The sequence below is a fragment of the Schistocerca piceifrons genome, chromosome 3, assembly GCF_021461385.2.
Source record: "Schistocerca piceifrons isolate TAMUIC-IGC-003096 chromosome 3, iqSchPice1.1, whole genome shotgun sequence".
NCBI lineage: Eukaryota > Metazoa > Arthropoda > Insecta > Orthoptera > Acrididae > Schistocerca > Schistocerca piceifrons.
In genome coordinates this window covers 284,463,126-284,484,455 of record NC_060140.1, presented here as the reverse complement: position 1 = coordinate 284,484,455, position 21,330 = coordinate 284,463,126, and the positions used below count along the sequence as shown (strand labels likewise).

The 21,330-nt window shown below is 46.0% G+C and overlaps 1 protein-coding gene across 1 annotated transcript in view; it reads left to right on the top strand.

Moving 5' to 3' along the window:
- The first annotated feature begins 635 nt into the window (after positions 1 to 635).
- Positions 636 to 21,330, top strand: part of LOC124788592 (serine/threonine-protein kinase 17A-like) — a 405,621-nt gene continuing 384,926 nt past the window's right edge. Inside the window, exon 1 of the mRNA XM_047255862.1 lies at positions 636 to 883. Coding sequence (XP_047111818.1) covers positions 636 to 883 — 248 coding nt within the window. The remainder of the gene's footprint in view (positions 884 to 21,330) is intronic.

Here is a 21,330-nt window from a genome sequence, read left to right as displayed (position 1 = left end):
CTTAGGTTAGTTAGGTTTAAGTAGTTCTAAGCTCTAGGGGACTGATGACCATAGATGTTAAGTCCCATAGTGCTCAGAGCCATTTGAACCATATGTGACGACACTGAGGAAACTTCAAGCTCGACTGAGTCGTGTTCGACCGCATCGGCAAAAGCAGGATGTTTTGCAGTTGCACGACAATGCACGGCCACATATCAGTCAGAAAACCAAGGAAGCGATCACAAAACTCGGGTGGACAACACTGAGACACCCACCTTCCAGTCCTGACCTGGCTCCATGTGACTATCATCTCTTTGGGAAACTGAAAGACTCTCTTCGTGGAACAAGGTTTGAAGATGATGACTCCCTTGTGCACGCTGCCAAACAGTGGCTCCAACAGGTTGGTCCAGAATTTTACCGTGCGTGTATACAGGCGCTGGTTCCAAGATAGCGTAAGGTAGTTGAGAGGGATGGAAATTATGTGGAGAAATGAAAATGTTGTTCCTAAAGGATGTATCTACACACTGTAAAACTTTCAAACATGTAGGATAAAAGATGGATTTTTTAAAAAATAATAGTGCGCATTTCTTTTGGAGTGACCCTCGTACATAGAAAGTGACGTGTGTGTAAGCGTGTGGTGTCCTGGCGGTGCGCAGATGATCCTGCCGCCGCAGTCCGCGACCGCCATGCCGGCCGGCCGCACGCCGTCTCTGTCCTCGTCGTCGTCGCCGTCGGCGGCGCCGTGCTCGCGGGCGCGCGTGGGCGGTGGCCGCCCGGTGGTGCAGTGGAGGCGGAGGCACGTGCGCGAGGGGCTGCTCGTCATCGACGAGGCGCAGCTGGCGCGCCTCATCAAGCGACAGCCCATCCACACGCTCTACCAGCTCGACCCCAAGCCCTTCGCCACGTGAGTACCACTCTATCCAAAATCCATCTCGTGCGCTCCACCCTTTCTAAATCTCGACTTACTATATACACATACACATACATTTCTATATACACTCCTGGAAATTGAAATAAGAACACCGTGAATTCATTGTCCTAGGAAGGGGAAACTTTATTGACACATTCCTGGGGTCAGATACATCACATGATCACACTGACAGGACCACAGGCACATAGACACAGGCAACAGAGCATGCACAATGTCGGCACTAGTACAGTGTATATCCACCTTTCGCAGCAATGCAGGCTGCTATTCTCCCATGGAGACGATCGTAGAGATGCTGGATGTAGTCCTGTGGAACGGCTTGCCATGCCATTTCCACCTGGCGCCTCAGTTGGACCAGCGTTCGTGCTGGACGCGCAGACCGCGTGAGACGACGCTTCATCCAGTCCCAAACATGCTCAATGGGGGACAGATCCGGAGATCTTGCTGGCCAGGGTAGTTGACTTACACCTTCTAGAGCACGTTGGGTGGCACGGGATACATGCGGACGTGCATTGTCCTGTTGGAACAGCAAGTTCCCTTGCCGGTCTAGGAATGGTAGAACGGTGGGTTCGATGACGGTTTGGATGTACCGTGCACTATTCAGTGTCCCCTCGACGATCATCAGTGGTGTACGGCCAGTGTAGGAGATCGCTCCCCACACCATGATGCCGGGTGTTGGCCCTGTGTGCCTCGGTCGTATGCAGTCCTGATTGTGGCGCTCACCTGCACGGCGCCAAACACGCATACGACCATCATTGGCACCAAGGCAGAAGCGACTCTCATCGCTGAAGACGACACGTCTCCATTCGTCCCTCCATTCACGCCTGTCGCGACACCACTGGAGGCGGGCTGCACGATGTTGGGGCGTGAGCGGAAGACGGCCTAACGGTGTGCGGGACCGTAGCCCAGCTTCATGGAGACGGTTGCGAATGGTCCTCGCCGATACCCCAGGAGCAACAGTGTCCCTAATTTGCTGGGAAGTGGCGGTGCGGTCCCCTACGGCACTGCGTAGGATCCTAAGGTCTTGGCGTGCATCCGTGCGTCGCTGCGGTACGGTCCCAGGTCGACGGGCACGTGCACCTTCCGCTGACCACTGGCGACAACATCGATGTACTGTGGAGACCTCACGCCCCACGTGTTGAGCAATTCGGCGGTACGTCCACCCGGCCTCCCGCGTGTCCACTATACGCCCTCGCTCAAAGTCCGTCAACTGCACATACGGTTCACGTCCACGCTGTCGCGGCATGCTGCCAGTGTTAAAGACTGCGATGGAGCTCCGTATGCCACGGCAAACTGGCTGACACTGACGGCGGCGGTGCACAAATGCTGCGCAGCTAGCGCCATTCGACGGCCAACACCGCGGTTCCTGGTGTGTCCGCTGTGCCGTGCGTGTGATCATTGCTTGTACAGCCCTCTCGCAGTGTCCGGAGCAAGTATGGTGGGTCTGACACACCGGTGTCAATGTGTTCTTTTTTCCATTTCCAGGAGTGTATAACCCCTGTATGTGTAGCCACGACATCTATACGTGTCTCGATATGTGCTCAAAGCCAAGATATTTGCACTCAGCCAAGATATTTGCGCGTATCCACGATACAGGGTTATTACAAATGATTGAAGCGATTTCACAGTTCTGCAATAACTTTATTATTTGAGATATTTTCACAATGCTTTGCACACACATACAAAAACTCAAAAAGTTTTTTTAGGTATTCACAAATGTTCGATATGTGCCCCTTTAGTGATTCGGCAGACATCAAGCCGATAATCAAGTTCCTCCCACACTCGGCGCAGCATGTCCCCATCAATGAGTTCGAAAGCATTGTTGATGCGAGCTCGCAGTTCTGGCACATTTCTTGGTAGAGGAGGTTTAAACACTGAATCTTTCACATCACTATGCGTGAAACTTGCCCGCACGCGTTCAACCGTTTCTTCGCTCACTGCAGGCCGACCCGTTGATTTCCCCTTACAGAAGCATCCAGAAGCTTTAAACTGCGCATACCATCGCCGAATGGAGTTAGCAGTTGGTGGATCTTTGTTGAACTTCGTCCTGAAGTGTCGTTGCACTGTTATAACTGACTGATGTGAGTGCATTTCAAGCACGACATACGCTTTCTCGGCTCCTGTCGCCATTTTGTCTCACTGCGCTCTCGAGCGCTCTGGCGGCAGAAACCTGAAGTGCGGCTTCAGCCGAACAAAACTTTATGAGTTTTTCTACGTATCTGTGGTGTGTCGTGACCATATGTCAATGAATGGAGCTACAGTGAATTTATGAAATCGCTTCAATCATTTGTAATAGCCCTGTATTTACCTGAACCGTGAATTTACTTTCAGAACCTTTTCTTAAGAATTTACTTTATTTACTACGATTCATCAAGAACATTAACACATTTAATCACACTATGTGAGATTGGAAGTAGTTGCCAGTGGGTAACTGATGAAAACAAATCAATTTCTTTCAACAAATGGCAATTTTTTCCCAAAAGCCATTTTTAAAAAAAAAAACAGATTTAAAATTATAGTCAGAAAGCACCCTCTAAATATCAAGTTACAATATATTCAGAGGCAGAAAGAACAAATTTTTGACAGTATGAGCTTTCGGGCTGAAAACCTTGCCGCTCCCTTTTGACACGGCCGTAATTACGACCGCTCACAACAACCTCTGAAAGACTACACTGGTGCAAATCTGTAACACACCAGATTTATTTAAACTAAAATTTTTAACATCTCACACAAGCACATAAACTATGCAACCTGTACGAGGGACGGAAATAGTACAAAACACTAACATTAAAAGATTAACTTGCCACCGTAGGGGGAGGACGACGCTTCAATCCCGCGTCCGGCCATCCTGATTTAGGTTTTCCGTGATTTCCCTAAATCGCTCCAGGAAAATGCCGGGATGGTTCCTTTCAAAGGGCACGGCCGACTTCCTTCCCCGTCCTTCCCTAATCCGATGAGACCGATGACCTCGCTGTCTGGTCTCCTTCCCCAAAACAACCAACCAACCAACGACCGTAGGTGCAACTTGATTAAAAAAACTTTTACGGTGGAAGGGTGGTAACTTTATATACTAAAACAACAATTTAAATAAAAACCCATGAAATGCATTCTTACATAAAATATACAAGGTTAGCCAAACATGCTCTACATTACACATATACCGCCTCTCAAGATTATAGGCAAGATAAAAACATATTTCAGAAATTCGGCCGTTACACTTCAAGCAATAAATTCGTTAATACCGAATCCGACAAACATGACAGAGGCAGCTACTAACGTATGGCAGACAGTAACTGCCTAACAAATGCGAACGAGAGATTGACGAACAAGCTGGGGACGAGAGACTGACAAGAAAACAAGTAGAATTTAACAACTAAATGAAACAACATATCACGAATCACTTAACTTCTAATAAACTGCGATTTCTGGCGAAGGCCTGGCGCAGCACCCCCAAAGCTCTCCCGAACCGTCCGCTGCCAGCCGCTTCAACGGACGCAGGAAGTCGCGCCGATCTCCTTTCTCACGGCGTCGCAGCTCGCACCGGTCAGACCGATGTCGTGGGTTGACTCCTGTTGCTCTCGTGTCGGCCGCGAAGCCACTATCCCTCGCTATACGGGGCGGCCCACTGGACTCACGTGGCGACTTCACATGCGCCGACGCTCAAGGCGGACAAGTCATCTTGTGTCTCAGTGCGCGACCGACCAACCGATCGATCCAACCGTCAGTGACCGTCGCCCGAGCAACACGAGCAGACTGGCGGCCTAACGTGCAGACTCAGATGCAGGAACTCAGCCCCGACCTGGCGACCACTAGATGAGTTCTGTTACTGGCGGAGTGGAAAGACTGTCATTTTACCGGCTTTAAAGTTTGATCCAAACGACAGACATACTAACACTCCGAACGACAGACAGACACTGACTGCGCCACACTGACCCGGCTGACCAACTGACCGACTGGCGAGCTCATAGCGCCCCTTAAATGCACGTGAACAGGCAACCTTTCCAACCAGGGGAGGCACCAAAGCTGCGATAGCGACAGCGGCGCCACCGCCAGAAACGGAGCGCGACTGCTTCACACTACACGCTGCGGCGCGCTCTTCAAAACCCACAGTGTTTATCCATATTGTAACGACTTAAGCTATCTCCATCAACACTGTATGTCATTAGCAATACCGATGAGTGCCACAGAGATGCGTACTGTTTTGCTCAGCCTTCGAACATACGCTATGTGAGCTAAAGTATTCGGACGCCTGGCTGAAAATGACTTACAAATTCGTGGCGCCTTCCATCGGTAATGCTGGAATTCAATACGGTGTTGGCCCACACTTAGCCTTGATGGAAGCTTCCACTCTCGCAGACATATGTTCAATCAGGTGCTGAAAGGTTTCTTGAGGAATGCCAGCCCATTCTTCACGGAGTGCTGCACTGAGGAGAGGTATCGATGCCGTTGGGTGTGGCCTCGCACGAAGTCGGCGTTTGAAACATCCCAAAGGTGTTCTGTAGGATTCAGGTTCAAATGGTTCAAATGGCTCTGAGCACTATGGGACTCAACTGCTGTGGTCATAAGTCCCCTAGAACTTAGAACTACTTAAACCTAACTAACCTAAGGACATCACACACATCCATGCCCGAGGCAGGAGTCGAACCTGCGACCGTAGCGGTCGTGCGGTCCCAGACTGTAGCGCCTTTAACCGCTCGGCCACTCCGGCCGGCTGTAGGATTCAGGTTAGGACTCTGTGCAGGCCAGGCCATTATAGGGATGTTACTGTCGTGTAACCACTCCGCCATAGGCCGTGCATTATGAACAGGTTCTCGATCGTGTTGAAAGATGCAATCGCCATCCCCGAATTGCTCTTCAACAGTGGGAAGCAAGGATGCGCTTAAAACATCAATGTAAGCCTGTGCTGTGACAGTGACACGCAAAAAAACAAGGGGTGCAAGCTCCCTCCATGAGAAACACGACCACACCGTAACACCACCGCCTCCGAATTTGACTGCTTGCACTACACACGCTGGCAGACGACGTTCACCGGGCATTCGCCATACCCACACCTTGCCATCGGATCGTCACATTGTGTACCGCAACGTTTTTCCACTGTTCAATCGTCCAATGTTTACGCTCTTTACACCAAGCGAGGCGGAGTTTAGCATTTACCGGCATGGTGTGTGGCTTATGAGCAACCGCTTGATCATGAAATCCAAGTTTTCTCACTTCCCGCCTACCTGTCATAGTACTTGCAGTGGAACCTGATGAAGTATGTGATGGTCTCGATAGATGTCTGCCTACTATACATTACGACCCTCTTCAACTGTCGGCGGCCTCTGTCAGTCAACAGACGAGGTTGCCCTATACGCTTTTGTGCTGTACGTGTCCCTTCACATTTACACTTCACTATCACATCGGAAACAGTGTGCCTAGGGATGTTTAGGAGTGCGGAAATCTCGCGTATAGACGTGTGACACAACTGACGCCCAATCACCTGACTACGTTCGAAGTCCGTGAGTTCCGCGGAGCGCACCATTCTGCTAACTCACGATTTGTAAAGACTATTGAGGTCGCCAATGTGGAGTACCTGGTAGCAGGGGGCATCACAATGCACGTAATATGAAAAAAGCATGTTTTTGGTTGTGTCCGGAAACTTTTGATCCCATAGTGGAAATTCTCCAGGGCAGCACAGCATTGAAATGCATGTACACTGTCCAATCGCATTAATGTGACTGGCGATCTTTTACAGAAGCTCGAAATTTAGCGCTGATTTTGAGATGCTTGTAACAGTTTCCACAACTAAAGTTTGTCTCGAAACCTGGCAGAAAATCCAAAGAGATTCTGGTCGTATGTGAAGTATGCTAGCGGCAAGACACAATCAATGCCTTACCTGCGCGATAGCAATGGAGATACTATCGAAAACACTGCTGCCAAAAGCAGCGTTACTAAACACAACCTTCCGAAATGCCTTCACAAAAGAAGACGAAGTAAATGTTCCAGAATTTGAGTCAATAACAGCTGCCAACATGAGTAACGTAGAAGTAAATATCCTCGGAGTAGTGAAGGAACTTGAATCACATAGTAGACTGGTTCAGACTGTATATCAGTTAGATTCCTTTCGGAGTATGCTTGTGCATTAGCTCCATACTTAACAATCGTATACAACCGTTCGCTCGACGAAAGATCCGTACCTAAAGACTGGAAAGTTGCACACGCCATACCAGTATTCAAGAAAGATATTAGGAGTAATCCTCTAAATTACAGGCCCATATCATTAATGTCGATATGCAAAAGGATTTTAGAACATATATTGTGTTCGAACATTATGAATTACCTCGAAGAAAACGGTCTGTTGACTCACAGTCAACATGGAATTAGAAAACACCGTTCTTTTGAAACACAAGTAGCTCTTTATTCGCATGAAGTGTTAAGTGCTAGTGACAAGGGATTTCAGATTCATTCCGAATTTCTTAATTTCTCGATTTTGATACTGTGCCACACAAGAGGCTTGTAGTAAAATTGCGTGCTCATGGAATATCATCACAGTTATGTGACTGGATTCGTGATTTCCTGTCAGAGAGGTCACAGTTCGTACTAATTGACGGGAAGTCATCGAATAAAACAGAAGTGATTTCTGGCGTTCCCCAAGGTAGTGTTATAGGCCCTTTGCTGTTCCTTATCTATATAAACGAGTTGGGAGACAATCTGAGCATCCGTCTTGGGTGTTTGTAGATGACGCTGTCGTTTATCGACCATACTCATTTCGTGACAAGATGTAACAAAACTGAGTACTACTACTGTCAAAGGGCGCTAACAAGGAGTTCTCCATTAAATGCGAAAAAGTGTGGAAAAAGGATATATATATATATATATATATATATATATATATATATATATATATATATAAGCAATATACTTACATTGCACTTAAATCGAGTGGTTCACACACAGATTCGTAAAGACTAACAAATACACATAAGTCCATAGAACACCATGGAATGATAGCAGCTTATGTTTCATATGAAACAAAAACAAATATAATATCATGTATCTAAAATCTGTGTGAATTCCTATGGGACCAAACTGCTAAGGTCATCGGTCCCTAGACTTACACACTATTTTAAGCTAACTTAAACTGACTTATTCTAAGAACAACACACACACACCCATGCCCGAAGGAGGACTCGAACCTGCGGCGGGAGGGGCCGCGCAATCCGTGGCATGGCGCCTCAAACCGCACGGCCACTCCGCGCGGCGGTATCATTTATCCCACACAATATCGGATGTGAGCAAAACTCAATCAGAATATGAGCAACATGTTTACAACGCAATTCAAAGAGTGCAATACACACGAGAAGTCGTAATCAAAAGCACAATGTGATTAAACAGCTTCTATTAAGAAACGAAAACAAACAGGGAAGAAAGGTTTCTTAAAATTACTGCAAACAGTCGCCTTTTGTTTTGTTCTTCAATTTTTACTGTACCATTACCGGTTTCGAACCGGAAGACTAAAAATCAACCAGTAAATGTAAATGTCGTGGGACTAGAGCCTCGCGTCGGGTACACCGTTCGCCTGGAGCAAGTCCTTCGATTTGACGCCACTTCGGCGACTTGCGTGTCGATGGGGATGAAATGATGGTGATGACAACACCCAGTCCCTGAGCGGAGAAAATCTCCGACCCAGCCGGGAATCTATCCGGGCCCCTTAGTATTGACATTCTGTTGCGCTGATCACTCAGCTACAGGGGGCGGACAGCAACCAGTAAGGAAACGAGATGATGGATTCATAAACATGCAGCGCTCCAAGTGGCCTGGCAGTGAATCAAGGTCCTGGTATTGGAAGTACCTACATGAGTTTCACACCCATGGCCCACACTGTTCAGGAGCTTTCCACCAGAGATAACAGAAAATCGCGGGATCTGAGACCTTACACGCTGCTTGCAGACAGATTTACCCATCCAGGGACGAAACTTGAAACATGTCGCTGAGACTTTGCCTGAGAGTAGTATTGCTCAGTAGAAGCAATGGTCGGCAGGGGCGCCTCTGGTCTCCATCACACACGAGGTGGGTGTCCTCTGGCGCAGTATTAGTCAGCACCGCGGCCACGTGTGCGGTCCGGCTGCGCTGCCGGGCCCTCGTTAGCGCCGGACAAGGGAGCGGCCTATACGAGAGTGGCCGGGCTTTGCGCAACGCGAGGGCGGTTGAGTGCACACAGCCACGATGGACGCGGCCAGCGCCCGCTACAAGCAAACAGCATTAAGCGCGAGCGGCCATCCGCTCCTCCACCCGTGTTTATTAACCGGCTGTCCGGCGAACGCGCCACAAGCCATAGTGTGTTAATACCCCGCATTCACCAAGGCGCTGCGCGAGATAATCGAAAAGCGTGACCTGCCGTGCGCACAAAATCCAAAGCTCTTCACTGAGGTGACAAAAGTCGTGGGATACCTCCTAATATCGTGTCGGACCTTCTTCTGGAATCGCAATCGTGAGGACGTCGGTTCAAACTCGCGTCCGGCCATCCCGATTTAGGTTTTCCATGATTTCCATAAATCGCTTCAGGCATCCTTCCGTAATCCGATAGGACCTAGGACCTCGCTGTTTGGTCCCCTCGCCCAAATCAACCAACCAACCTCCTTCTGCCGGGCATAGTGTAGAAAATCGACGTAGCATGGACTCAAAAAGTCGCTGGAAGTTCCGCGCAGACATGTTGAGCCATGCTGTCTCTATAGCCATCTATAATTGCGAAAGTGTTGCCGATGCAGGATTTCGTGTCACGAACTGACCTCGCAGTTACGTCCCATAAATGTTCGATGGGATTCATGTCGGGCGTTCCGAGTAGCCAAATTATTCGCTCTGTCAGGAATCTTCTTCAAACTAATCGCGAACAACTGTGGCCCGGTGACAAGGCGGTTTGTCATCCATAAAAATGCCACCATCGTTTGAAAACGGTTTAGTTCGACCAGAGGAACCAGTCCATTCAAAATGGTTCAAATGGCTCTAAGCATTATGGGACTTAAAAGCTGAGGTCATCAGTCCCCTAAACCTAGAACTACTTAAACCTAACTAACCTAAGGACGTCACACACGTCCATGCCCAAGGCAGGATTCGAACCTGCGACCGTAGCAGTCGCGCGGTTCCGGACTGAACCACTTAGAACCGCTCGGCCACGGCGGCCGGCCCAGTCCTTTCCATCTAAACACAGCCCACACCATCGTGGAACCACCACCAGTTTGCACAGTGCCTTGTTGCAAACTTGGCTCCTTGGCTTCGTGGAGTCTGCGACACTCTCCAACGCTATCATCAGCTCTTACCAACTGAAATCAGGACTCATCTGACGAGACCACAATTTTCCAGTCGTCTAGGGTCGAACCGACATGGTAACGACCCGAGGAGAGGCGCTTCATGCGATGTCGTGCTGTTAGCAAAGGTCCTCGCCTCCAAGGTCTGCTGCCATAACCCATTAACGCCGAATTTCGCCGCACTATCCTAACGGATAGATTAGTCGTTCGTCCCACATTGATTTCGGCGGTTACTTCATGCAGTGTTGCTGGTCTGTCAGCACTGACAATGCAACGCCATTGCTCTCGACCGTTAAGTGAAGGCCGTCGACCACTGCGTTGTCCTTGTCGACAGATAATGCCTGAAGTTTTAATCCCGTCGTTCGGCCATAATCACGTTGTAAACCTTTTGACACGAATCACCTGAGCACAAATGACAGCTCCCCCAATGCACTGCCCTTTTATATCTTGTGTGTGCGATACTAACGCTATCTGTATACCCGCATATCGCTGTCCGATATTACCTAAGTGTAATACAAGGTGCTTCAGTAACATTTTTCCGAATTCGTAAGGCTTTTGATACATTTTAACTTACACTGTGCTGCTGATCTTTACAATTTCAGACTAAAGACACCTTGTGACAAACGTCTAAGTAGCATGAAGTACACCACACCCTCGAATATACAATAAAGTTAGTATTGCACCACAAGCACACAAAGCCAGTAAGAATAACGCAATCTATATTCTGTATACGTAGAAAGTTTACTCATTGTGTTTCTCATACTGAAGCTGCGTTTGGATGTTACACTGAAGCGCCAAAGAAACTGGTGTAGGCATGCCTATTGAAATAAAGAGATGTGTAAACATGCAGAATACGGCCTGCGGTCGGCAACGCCTATATAAGACAGCAAGTGTCTGGCGCAGTTGTTAGACCTGTTACTGCTGCTACAATGGCAGGTTATCAAGATTTAAGTGAGTTTGAACGTGCTGTTATCGCACGAGCGATGGGACACAGTATCTCCGAGGCAGCGATGAAGTGGGGATTTTCCCGTACGACCATTTCGCGAGTGTACCGTGAATGTCAGGAATCCGGTAAAACATCAAAACTCTGATATCGCTGCGGCCGGAAAAGGTCCTGCAAGAACGGGACCAACGACGACTGAAGAGAATGGTTCAACGTGACAGAAGTGCAACCCTTCTGCAACTTGCTGCAGATTTCAGTGCTGGGCCATCAACGAGTGTCAGCGTGCGATCATTCAACGGGACATCATCGATATGGGCTTTCGGGGCCGAAGGTCCACTCGTGTACCCTTGATGACTGCACGACACAAAGATTTAGGCCTCGCCTGGGCCCATCAACACCGACACTGGACTGTTGATGATTGGAAACATGTTGCCTGGTAGGACGAGTCTCGTTTAAAGTTGTATCTAGCGGATGGACGTGTACAGGTATGGAGACAACCTCATGAATCTATGGACCCTGAATGTCAGCAGGGAACCGTTCAAGCTGGTGAAGGCTGTGGGGCGTGTGCAGTTGGAGTGATATGGGACCCCTGATACGTCTAGATATGACTCTGACAGGTAACACGTACGTAAGCATCCTGTCTGATCACCTACATCAATTCATGTCTATTGTGCATTCCGATTAACTTGGACAATTCCAGCAGGACAATGCGAAACCCCACACGTCCAGAGTGGCTCCAGGATCACTCTTCTGAGTTTAAACACTTCCGCTGGCTACTAAAAGTCCCAGACACGAGCATTATTGAGCATATCTAGGATGCCTTTCAACGTGCTGTTCAGAATAGATCTCCACCCCCTCGTAATCTTTCGGATTTATGGACAGCCCTGCAGGGCTCATGGTGTCAGTTCCCTCCAGCACTACTTCAGACATTTGTCGAGTCCATGCCACGTCACGATGCGGCACTTTTGCGTCCTATCGGGTGCCCTATACGGTATTGGGCAAGCGAACCCGTTTCTTTGGATCTTTAGTGTATATAATACATGACGGTGAACGGTAGTTCCATTGTAACTCACTATGGCTCACCGAAGTGACGCCTCCACTGCAGGTTGGTGTCCATCCTGGAAATTGTAAGTGCACTGGGCATGTATAAATCCTGCTGTAGTAACGTACATATGCCATGACGCGCTGAGCAAGCCCTACTGACAATCGGTAGACACAAGAACGCTACATTCCTTTGCCTAGTGAATTGCTTTTACTTAATTTTCTACCGTCTGGACAAATGAATCGTGTCAAGCTAACAAACGAGCAACGAAGCTGCTCACAGTATGCAAGACAGCTGTTCCTGCTGCGTGGGAATGCAGCTGCTTGCTCGACCGCAGAACAGCGCGCTGTTTCTCTTGTCTGTTCTCAGCGAGGCCGACAGTTGCTCGGAGCGCACATTCCCCTCACCTGCAAACGCGCTCGCGGCTCTGCGTTTAAGCAATTACGACCTCGCAGCCTAAACAGCGCGCTTCGCGGCAGCTGACAGTAGCATTCCTTACCAGGAACAAGGAAGGACGTACGTTTCTACAATCACACAAGATCCTGGCTTGCAGTTTCTCACTGCATAATGAAATTGTTAGAACTGTATGGAGATACGATAGTTTCTCTGTTCGTGTGATCCCTTTAGAACACAACCGCACTAGTCTTGTACTTTTTTCTCGTATTTACTTGTTTGTGAACGAACATGAGTCATCGCCTCCTCCTTCCAAGCTTACTACTACTGAAATTACTTTTTACCCTCCTGCACTAGGAACGTTTTTTGGAAGCACACAGTATAATGGAGTAACGCTGTTCCCAACGGTTGGGCAAGAGCACTGGCCGTGCCAGTCTGTAGGAACCTAATCCCCGTTTTGAGATTCTGTGTGACATCTGGTCTTCTCAGTGGTATCAGAGGTAGAATATTTTAATGTTTCCATGGTGGTTGCTTCATCTTTTACCTTGCCATGTGCTCAACCAGGCACGCTCCCTGTTACACTGTTTTATGCTGTGTAGTTATACCTGTGTACTTAAATCACACACAGACTTGAGGCATACGTTTTCTGGTGGTGTGCGTGAAAGTGAGTGAGAGAGAGCGTCCCAGGGCGTTTGAGGATTACGTTTTATATTTAACCATCTTTTGCATACTTTTCAAGCATCAAAACCAATTTCGTTTCCTACCAGTTGAGCACGCGAGCTGATAACCTCGTTGTTGAGTGTCTTACACATACCACCACCACCAGAAAAGGCAGTTCTTTGATAGAAGTATGAAATAAAATGACCGTATTACGTTATTGGCCGGAATAACTCATCTGGGCTTAATTGCCCAACTGGTGCAAGTCTTTCTGTTTTACACCACTTCTTCGATTTGCACGTCATTAAAAATGGTTCAAACAGCTCTGAGCACTATGGGACTTAACATCTGAGGTCATCAGTCCCCTAGAACTTAGAACTACTTAAACCTAACCAACCTAAGGACATCACACAGATCCATTCCCGAGGCAGGATTCGAACCTGCGACCGTAGCGGTCACGCGGTTCCAGATTGAAGCGCCTAGAACCGCTCGGCCACAAAGGCCGGCGCACGTCTTTCAGATGAGACGAAATGATTAGGACTACATAAAAATACATTCTCAGTGCAAAGAAAATTTTCGACCCGGAAGCGAATCGGATCTGGGACCCTGCGATCTAAAGACTGCGACGCTAATCATTTTTTAAAATTATTTTTTACCCTTAGACCAGGCGCTGTGGACCACAGAATTATGATTCAACACCATTCACCTCGATTTTCAGCACAATAATAAAACACAAAATAATTTCCAAATAAAGACGTGCCTGCAACGAAACGACATTCTCCTTTCTTCTGCGGTACTCGACCATGTCTGTAACTGTATTCAATATTTTCTGACGTCCGAAAAGCAAGACGTTATCCTGGATGGACAATATTCTACACACAGAGCAGTGGTGCCTCAATTGCGCACGGGAATTGGTCGAGTACGAGACCCGTTTATTGTTCGTATTATGCAAGAGTGGCTTAACAGACATTGTTATTCCGAAAGGAAGTTTCAGCCAATAAAAAAGTAGTAATATGACTTTAGAGCTCGAAATACAATGAGTGGCCGAAGGAACGCAGTCGGCTGGTGAAAGATATACACAATGAGATCAGAAGTATCCGGACACCCCCCAAAAACAAACGTTTTTCATATTAGGTGCATTGTACTGCCACCTACTGCCAGGTACTCCATATCAGCGACATCAGTAGTCATTAGAAATCATGAGAGAGCACAATGGGGCGCTCCGCGGAATTCACAGACTTCCAACGTGGTCAGGTGATGGGGTGTCACTTGTGTCATACGTCTGTACGCGAGATTTACACACGCCTAAACAACCCTAGGTCCATTGTTTCCGATGTGATAGTGAAGTGGAAATGTGAAGGGACACGTACAGCACAAAAGCGTACAGGCCGACCTCGTCTGTTGACTGACAGAGACCGCCGACAGTTGAAAAGGGTCGTAATGTGTAATAGGCGGACATCTATCTAGACCATCACACAGGAATTCCAAAGTGCATCAGCATCCACTGCAAGTTCTATGACAGGCAGGCAGGAGGTGAGAAAACTTGGATTTCATGGTCGAGCGGCTGCTGATGAGCCACACATCACCCCGATAAAGGCCTAACGACCCCTCGCTTGGTGTGAGGAGCATAAACATTGGATGACTGAATAGTGGGGAAACGTAGTGTGGAGTGACGAATCACGATACACAATGTGGCGATCCGTTGACAGGGTGTGGGTATGGCGAATGCCCGGTGAACATCATCTGCCAGCGTGTATCGCGCCAACAGTAAAATTCGGAGGCACTGGTGTTAAGGTGTGGTCGTGTTTTTCACGGAGGGGCTTGCACCCCTGGTTGGTTTGCGTGGCACTATCACAGGCCTACATTGATGATTTAAGCACCTTGTTTCTTCCCACTGTTGAAGAGCAATTCGGGGATGGCTACCGCATCTTTCAACACGATCGAGCACCTGTTCATAATGCACAGCCTTTGGCAGAGTGGTTACACAACAATGTTATCCATGTAATGGACTGGTCTGCACAGAGTCCTGACCTGAATCCTTTGGGATGTTTTGGGACGCCCACTTCGTGCCAGACCTCACCGAACGGCATCAATACCTCTCCTCAGTGCATTCCCCAAGAAACATTCCAGCACCTGATTGAAGGTATGCCTGCGAGAGTGAAAGCTGTCATCAAGGCTAAGGGTGGGCCAACACCATATTGAATTCCAGCATTACCGATGGAGGACGTCACGAACTTGTAGGTCATTTTCAGCCAGGTGTCCGGATACTTTTGATCACATAGTGTATATGGTGCATTTATCTCTGTACAATCCTGCTAGAATTGGGTTCTTGACGCCTCACAGCCAAACCAGCAGCGATCTAACTCACGCGTACACCATCCATCAATACGTGACCTTCAAATATATATGACAGTCCCGTGTTGCGGTCTATGGTTGTGGAAATCCACCGTAGACACAGGTGACCTCGAAAACCCAAATTCTCGTGTAACCTCGGCTAAACTGTGTAGTTCGGTCGACGAAGGACAATTGGGGAAGAAAATCTTATTGACGCAAATTTTTCTACACTGGTACTAGTGAGTGTCATAAACAACGTACCAAAAATACCCACCAGTGTGGTGTGAGCGTCAGCGTGGGGGATGGGGGTAGCAGGGCTTTAGAGGTTTTACTTGAATAACCGAAAAACTGCGGCGTCTAGCGAACATATTCGCCAGCACAAAATTAAACTACATTAAATTTCCTACAAAAAAGGACTATACAGTTTTTATGTAGACCTAATAGCTCCCGCGTTTCAGGTGGCGTAAAAATTGCAGATTGTTCGAAACAGTGTTTTAATGGGGTAAAATTACTGTTTACTGTTAAATAACGTGTGTCGAGGCAAATATTTAATTTTTGTACCATGTCTAATTGCAGTAGAGCCGTATTAAGCGATAAATTGAGTTCTGGGGGTGTAACAGGGTGGAGAAGGCGGGGGTGGAGTAAAGGTAAGACGCCGGATTATGGTCATGCACTTCCCTTCTTTATAGGTCTGAAAACAGAAGAGCGAAGAGGTGATTCCCCAGTCTGTCTATCCCACTACATCTCAAGAAGTAAATACAGGGTATTTCACCCTCCCGCAGCACGCCTTATGGATCACTGGCGACATGTCCAGGAAGTGATATTTTTCCACAAATTGTGTTAACACTATATGAAATGCACATACGAATTATTAATAATATCAACGCAAGAAACGTATATGGACAGAATCAAATTAAGTCTTTGCACCCTATTCTATACTGCTAGGAGGGAAAATAGTTTCTTAGTTATCCTGTACGACAGCTTTCCGCTTTGTTCTCTTTTGTGAGCAGACAAAGTGTCTTCATTGACCTCCCGATTGTATAGCAGAGTTATTTTTTTTTATTAAATGAGTACTTATTTGCAGTTGGTAAGTGAGCATTTATATAAAATACGCACGTTCCTACAAACAATGGCTGAGAAGAGCATACTTTAAGTGATTTTAGTGAGCTTTTATATAAAATACGTACGGTCCTACAAACAATGGCTGAGAAGTGCATTGACCTTTGTGCTGTTGTGACAAAGTAACTGGATTCGTAAGTGTGACACCTTGCTGCTGTCTGTCATTCACAGGGTACTGTAAAGCTCTGTAATTGCGTTGTATGCACTTGTTGCGAATAAATGAATGAGCAGAAAGTTGCTGCACTTTTGTCGCGATTAATTCTGCTACTGCTTGGCTGCGCAAATCTCTTCCATTCAGGAACTGCTGGAACTTGTAGAGTGGGCAGCTCGGAATGGAACCAGTTAGCACACATCCACAGTTCATCATCAAAAGTGGGTGCGAATATGTCTGAAGGAAAGGGACTGATCATTGCAGTGCTTCACCTATGATGAAAAATCTGAAGCTCAATAACACCTAGGTGACCTATTTCTGTTGCCGACGAAGACAATTTAAGACTCTGGCCCTCTTCAGATATCGGAGGAGTTAAAGCTGGTGTGGTGTATTTGATATCCCTCATGCTGTGAAAATTATTCCAGCAATTTACAGGTCAGACAATGAAATCGACATTGTTGATTACACTCAGTGTGGTAGACAGCTAACAGATCCAGCCGTTAAACTTTTTTGCATATTAGCTCACTTAACAACTATATATAAGTACCAATTTAATGAACTGAACTCCACTGCATAAACGCGAGCTCAGGGGTATTATTTTGTCTGCTCCCATAAGAAAACTAGAAAAGAACTGCTGGTGAGATATAGTCTGTCAGTAAACACAAAAGCGAGCAGCACTCGTGATTAAGAAGTAGTCTTTCCTGGAAGAATGGTGTAACTGCCATACAGGTTGACTAGGAATCAATTTCCTCTCTAGCATTGTAGAACGGTGTGCAGAAATTCTGTCCATAAGCTTTCCTTGCATTAGTATTATCATCAACCTGTATCGATATTCACGGTAGTACTAATACACTTTGTGAAAAATAAACACTCCTTGGGATGTCCATTCACTGCGCCGCCAGCGATCCATACGGCATGCTGCGGCGAGTTGGAGTAACTGTAATTTCCTCATGTGACATAGAGAGGTAGACAGGATGGGGAATCACCTCCTCGCACTTCAGTTTGCAGGCCTAAGAAGGAGGGAAGAGCATGACCACAATACGGCGTCCTATCTTTCCTCACGCTTCTACCCTCCACCCTGTTACAATCCCAGAACACTATTTATTACTTAATATGGCTGTACTGCAATTAGACAGGGTATAAAAATTAAATATTTGTTCATAACCCACACCTTCAAGCAGTAAATAGTAATTATATACCATTAAAACACTATTTTTAATAATCTGTGATTTTTTCCATTCCCTGCAACGCAGTAACTATTAGTCCTAGAGAGAAAAAAGAATAAGATCTTTCTTGTAGGAGATTTAATGTATTTTAATTTTTTACTGGTAAATATTCTCTCGAGAAGCAGCAGTTTCCGAGTTATTCAAGAAAAATATAAAAACGTAACCTTTAAAGCCCCTTCCCCCCTCCCTCACTCACACCCCACCGATCAAAAGGTGGGGATTTTTATTATCACTGTACAAAAATTTGCGACTACACGAATTTTCCCCCTGTTCGGCCTTTTTTGGTCTTCGTTGACTGACTAATGTAGCTTGTGTCTTACACTATGATTATCCGACGTTTGTAGTCGGTTCATTCGCTGCGTGCTGTCATGTTCAGTACATAGCTGTCTACAAGAGACTTATCGTGTATAGTATCTACGTTTACAACGTACTCCGTATTTAGCAGTAACATTCGTGCGTCGAGCACAGCACATCTTCAGATGGGACAAGTCAGTTTGGCCTATTAGCTTACCAAGTGTGAACAATAAAACTGGAAGATCAATAAAGACAATTTTGTGTTTAGAGGGGTGCAAGTCGGGTTCTCAGTTCATGAACAACTTGCATGTCATAGAAACAGTCGATTATCAAGCGCAACATTAGAACGTGTATTGCCAACAAACAGCTGAAGGTAAACAAATCTCTGATCAGATTAGATTAGATTTGTTTTTCGTTCCATAGATCAGTGCTGAGGAGATCCTAGTGGATGTGGAACATGTCAGTATTTTTTTAAGCTGAAATAACTATACTAATATTATGAATATATACAATACATCATTTGTTTCTATTAAAAACTTCGTCAGTAGAGTAGAAGGAGTTGGCCACTAGTAAGTCTATCAGGCTCCTTTTAAACTGATCTTTATTTGTAACTAAATTTTTTATGTTTGCTGGCAAATTATTGAAGACGAGTGTTCCTGAGTAGTGGACCCCTTTTTGAACTAAAGTAAGTGCTTTTAAGTCCTTGTGCAGATTATTTTTGTTCCTGGTATTGTATGTATGAACTGAGCTGATTGTTGGAAAAAAGAGATATATTATTTAGGACAAAATTCATTAAGGAGTAAGTATACTGAGAGGCAGTAGTTAGTATACCCAATTCTTTGAAGAGGTTTCTACAGGACGTCCGCGAATTTACTCCACAAATAATACGTATTGCACGCTTTTGGACTCTGAAAACTTTTGTTTGACTTGAAGAGTTACCCCAAAATATTATACCATATGACATTATGGAATGAAAGTAGGCAAAGTATGCAAGCTTTTTCATTTTTATGTTCCGCTATGTCAGCTAACACTCGAATTGCAAATACAGATTTGTTAAGGCGTTTCTGCAGTTCTGTGGTGTGCTCCTCCCAACTGAATTTATTATCAAGTTGTAATTCCAGGAATTTAAGACTGTCAAGCTCTTCTATCTGCTCTTCTTCATACTTTATGCATATGCTGGATGGAAATCACTTACAGGTTCTTAACTGCATATAGTGAGTCTTTTCAAAGTTTAATGTCAGTGAGTTGGCTTTAGACCATTTATTAATATCCATGAAAATGTCATTAGCAGATCTTTCTAGAACTACACGAGACATACTATTTATTGCAATCTTTCTGTCATCTGAAAATAAAACGAACTCTGCTTCTGGCAGTGTAACTGATGAGAGATCATTAATGTACACAAGAAAAATTTATGGCAGTTTTTAATAAATGTGGCAACTCCTCCTCCATCCATATCTACTCTGCAGAAGTAGGACGCTAGCTTAAATCCTGAAATGTCTAACATATCTATACCAGTGGTCACTAGATGTTCAGAGAAGCAGATTATGTCAATTTGGTTAGATGAATTCATTTCATCAATACAAATGAGTAGTTCATCAACTTTATTTCTGAGTCCCGGAATGTTCTGGTGTAATAAAGATAACTGATACTGCGTACTAATGGGATTCTAACTGCTTTGGCGAAGACGAACTAGCAGTTTTTGATTACTTTCTGTAAAACATTGTTTAAATGGAGGCTGTACGGTAACTCTACAGTGCGTTGGTCGTTAACGGCAATGTTACGTAACTCCGAAACTCCACTCATTGCTGATTACGGAACTGTCTTTTAGAGAGAGCACACAGACCGCAACGTATGTTTGCAGCACTCTCAGTGAGGAGCAAGAGCCAGGAGGACGATTTTCGCAATGCCGTGGTCACTCCCTCTGTACCATGCCCCATCGAAAGCGAGAAGCGACGCGACGTTGTTGCACAATTCGCCTAGTGCGAATTATTGAGCCATTCGCTGTTCATGTATATTTATGAACCCTTAAGTGGAAATCACTGCCTGGAGCTACATTAAAAGGATGCCAAATTACCGGCGCATTAAGGAGACCGATACGAGATCGAGCTGGGAGAGTCACGTGGCGCCTCAGTAAAAGATTTTTTTTTTTTTTCTGCGCCGCGATACGGGAGGTTTAATGGCAGAAAATGAACGTCACCGGTGACTCGCGCCTTTAGTGGTCATTAAATGGTGGCGCCTCGTGGATTACTGGCAACTGAATTAGCATGCCTGCCTTTTCTTCGCAGAGACGTTTTACTGTAGTTTAAAATAAAATTCCTCGTTGCAGAACTTGAGTGTCTTAGCATATCAGCCAGTACCTTCCATATTAGACGCTATGTCGTGTTCCATTACTACTTTAGAACGCACAGGAATGGCTCTTTTATGGCTTGTAATAAGGTATTCAAGGACAGCAAAGCTCATTTGTATTCTGTTGCTCGCAAGTAGCTTGGAAAAAGGAAGGAAGGAGGATCAGAGCGTTAAAGTGTTGCCATCGTCGATGTCACAGAAAGCTCAACTGTAGAAGGATTTGGGAGAAATTTTGCGGTAACTGGGATGAACTATCCTGGTAATAGAAGAAAACCGGAAAACAACTAGATGTTCGGGACAATGTGTGTGTGTGTGTGTGTGTGTGTGTGTGTGTGTGTGTGTGTGTGTTATAACAATCAGCGGAAAGTAAACGGAAGTCATTCTTTACAATGTGCAACCAGGAAAAGAATCAAAAAGCATTCAGAATTTGAATTAAATGTCAGTGAAAATGGATGAAAATTTTTAAGTTTGTCGATGACACGGCAATTCTCTCACAGGTGCCAAAGAACGTACAATGAGTTGAAAACTGGCTACATGTTCAAAAAAATAAAACAAGAGCAATGGAATGACGTCTAATTAAATCAGGCGATGCTGAGGAATACGATTAGTAAATGAAGAAGTGACAGTAGTA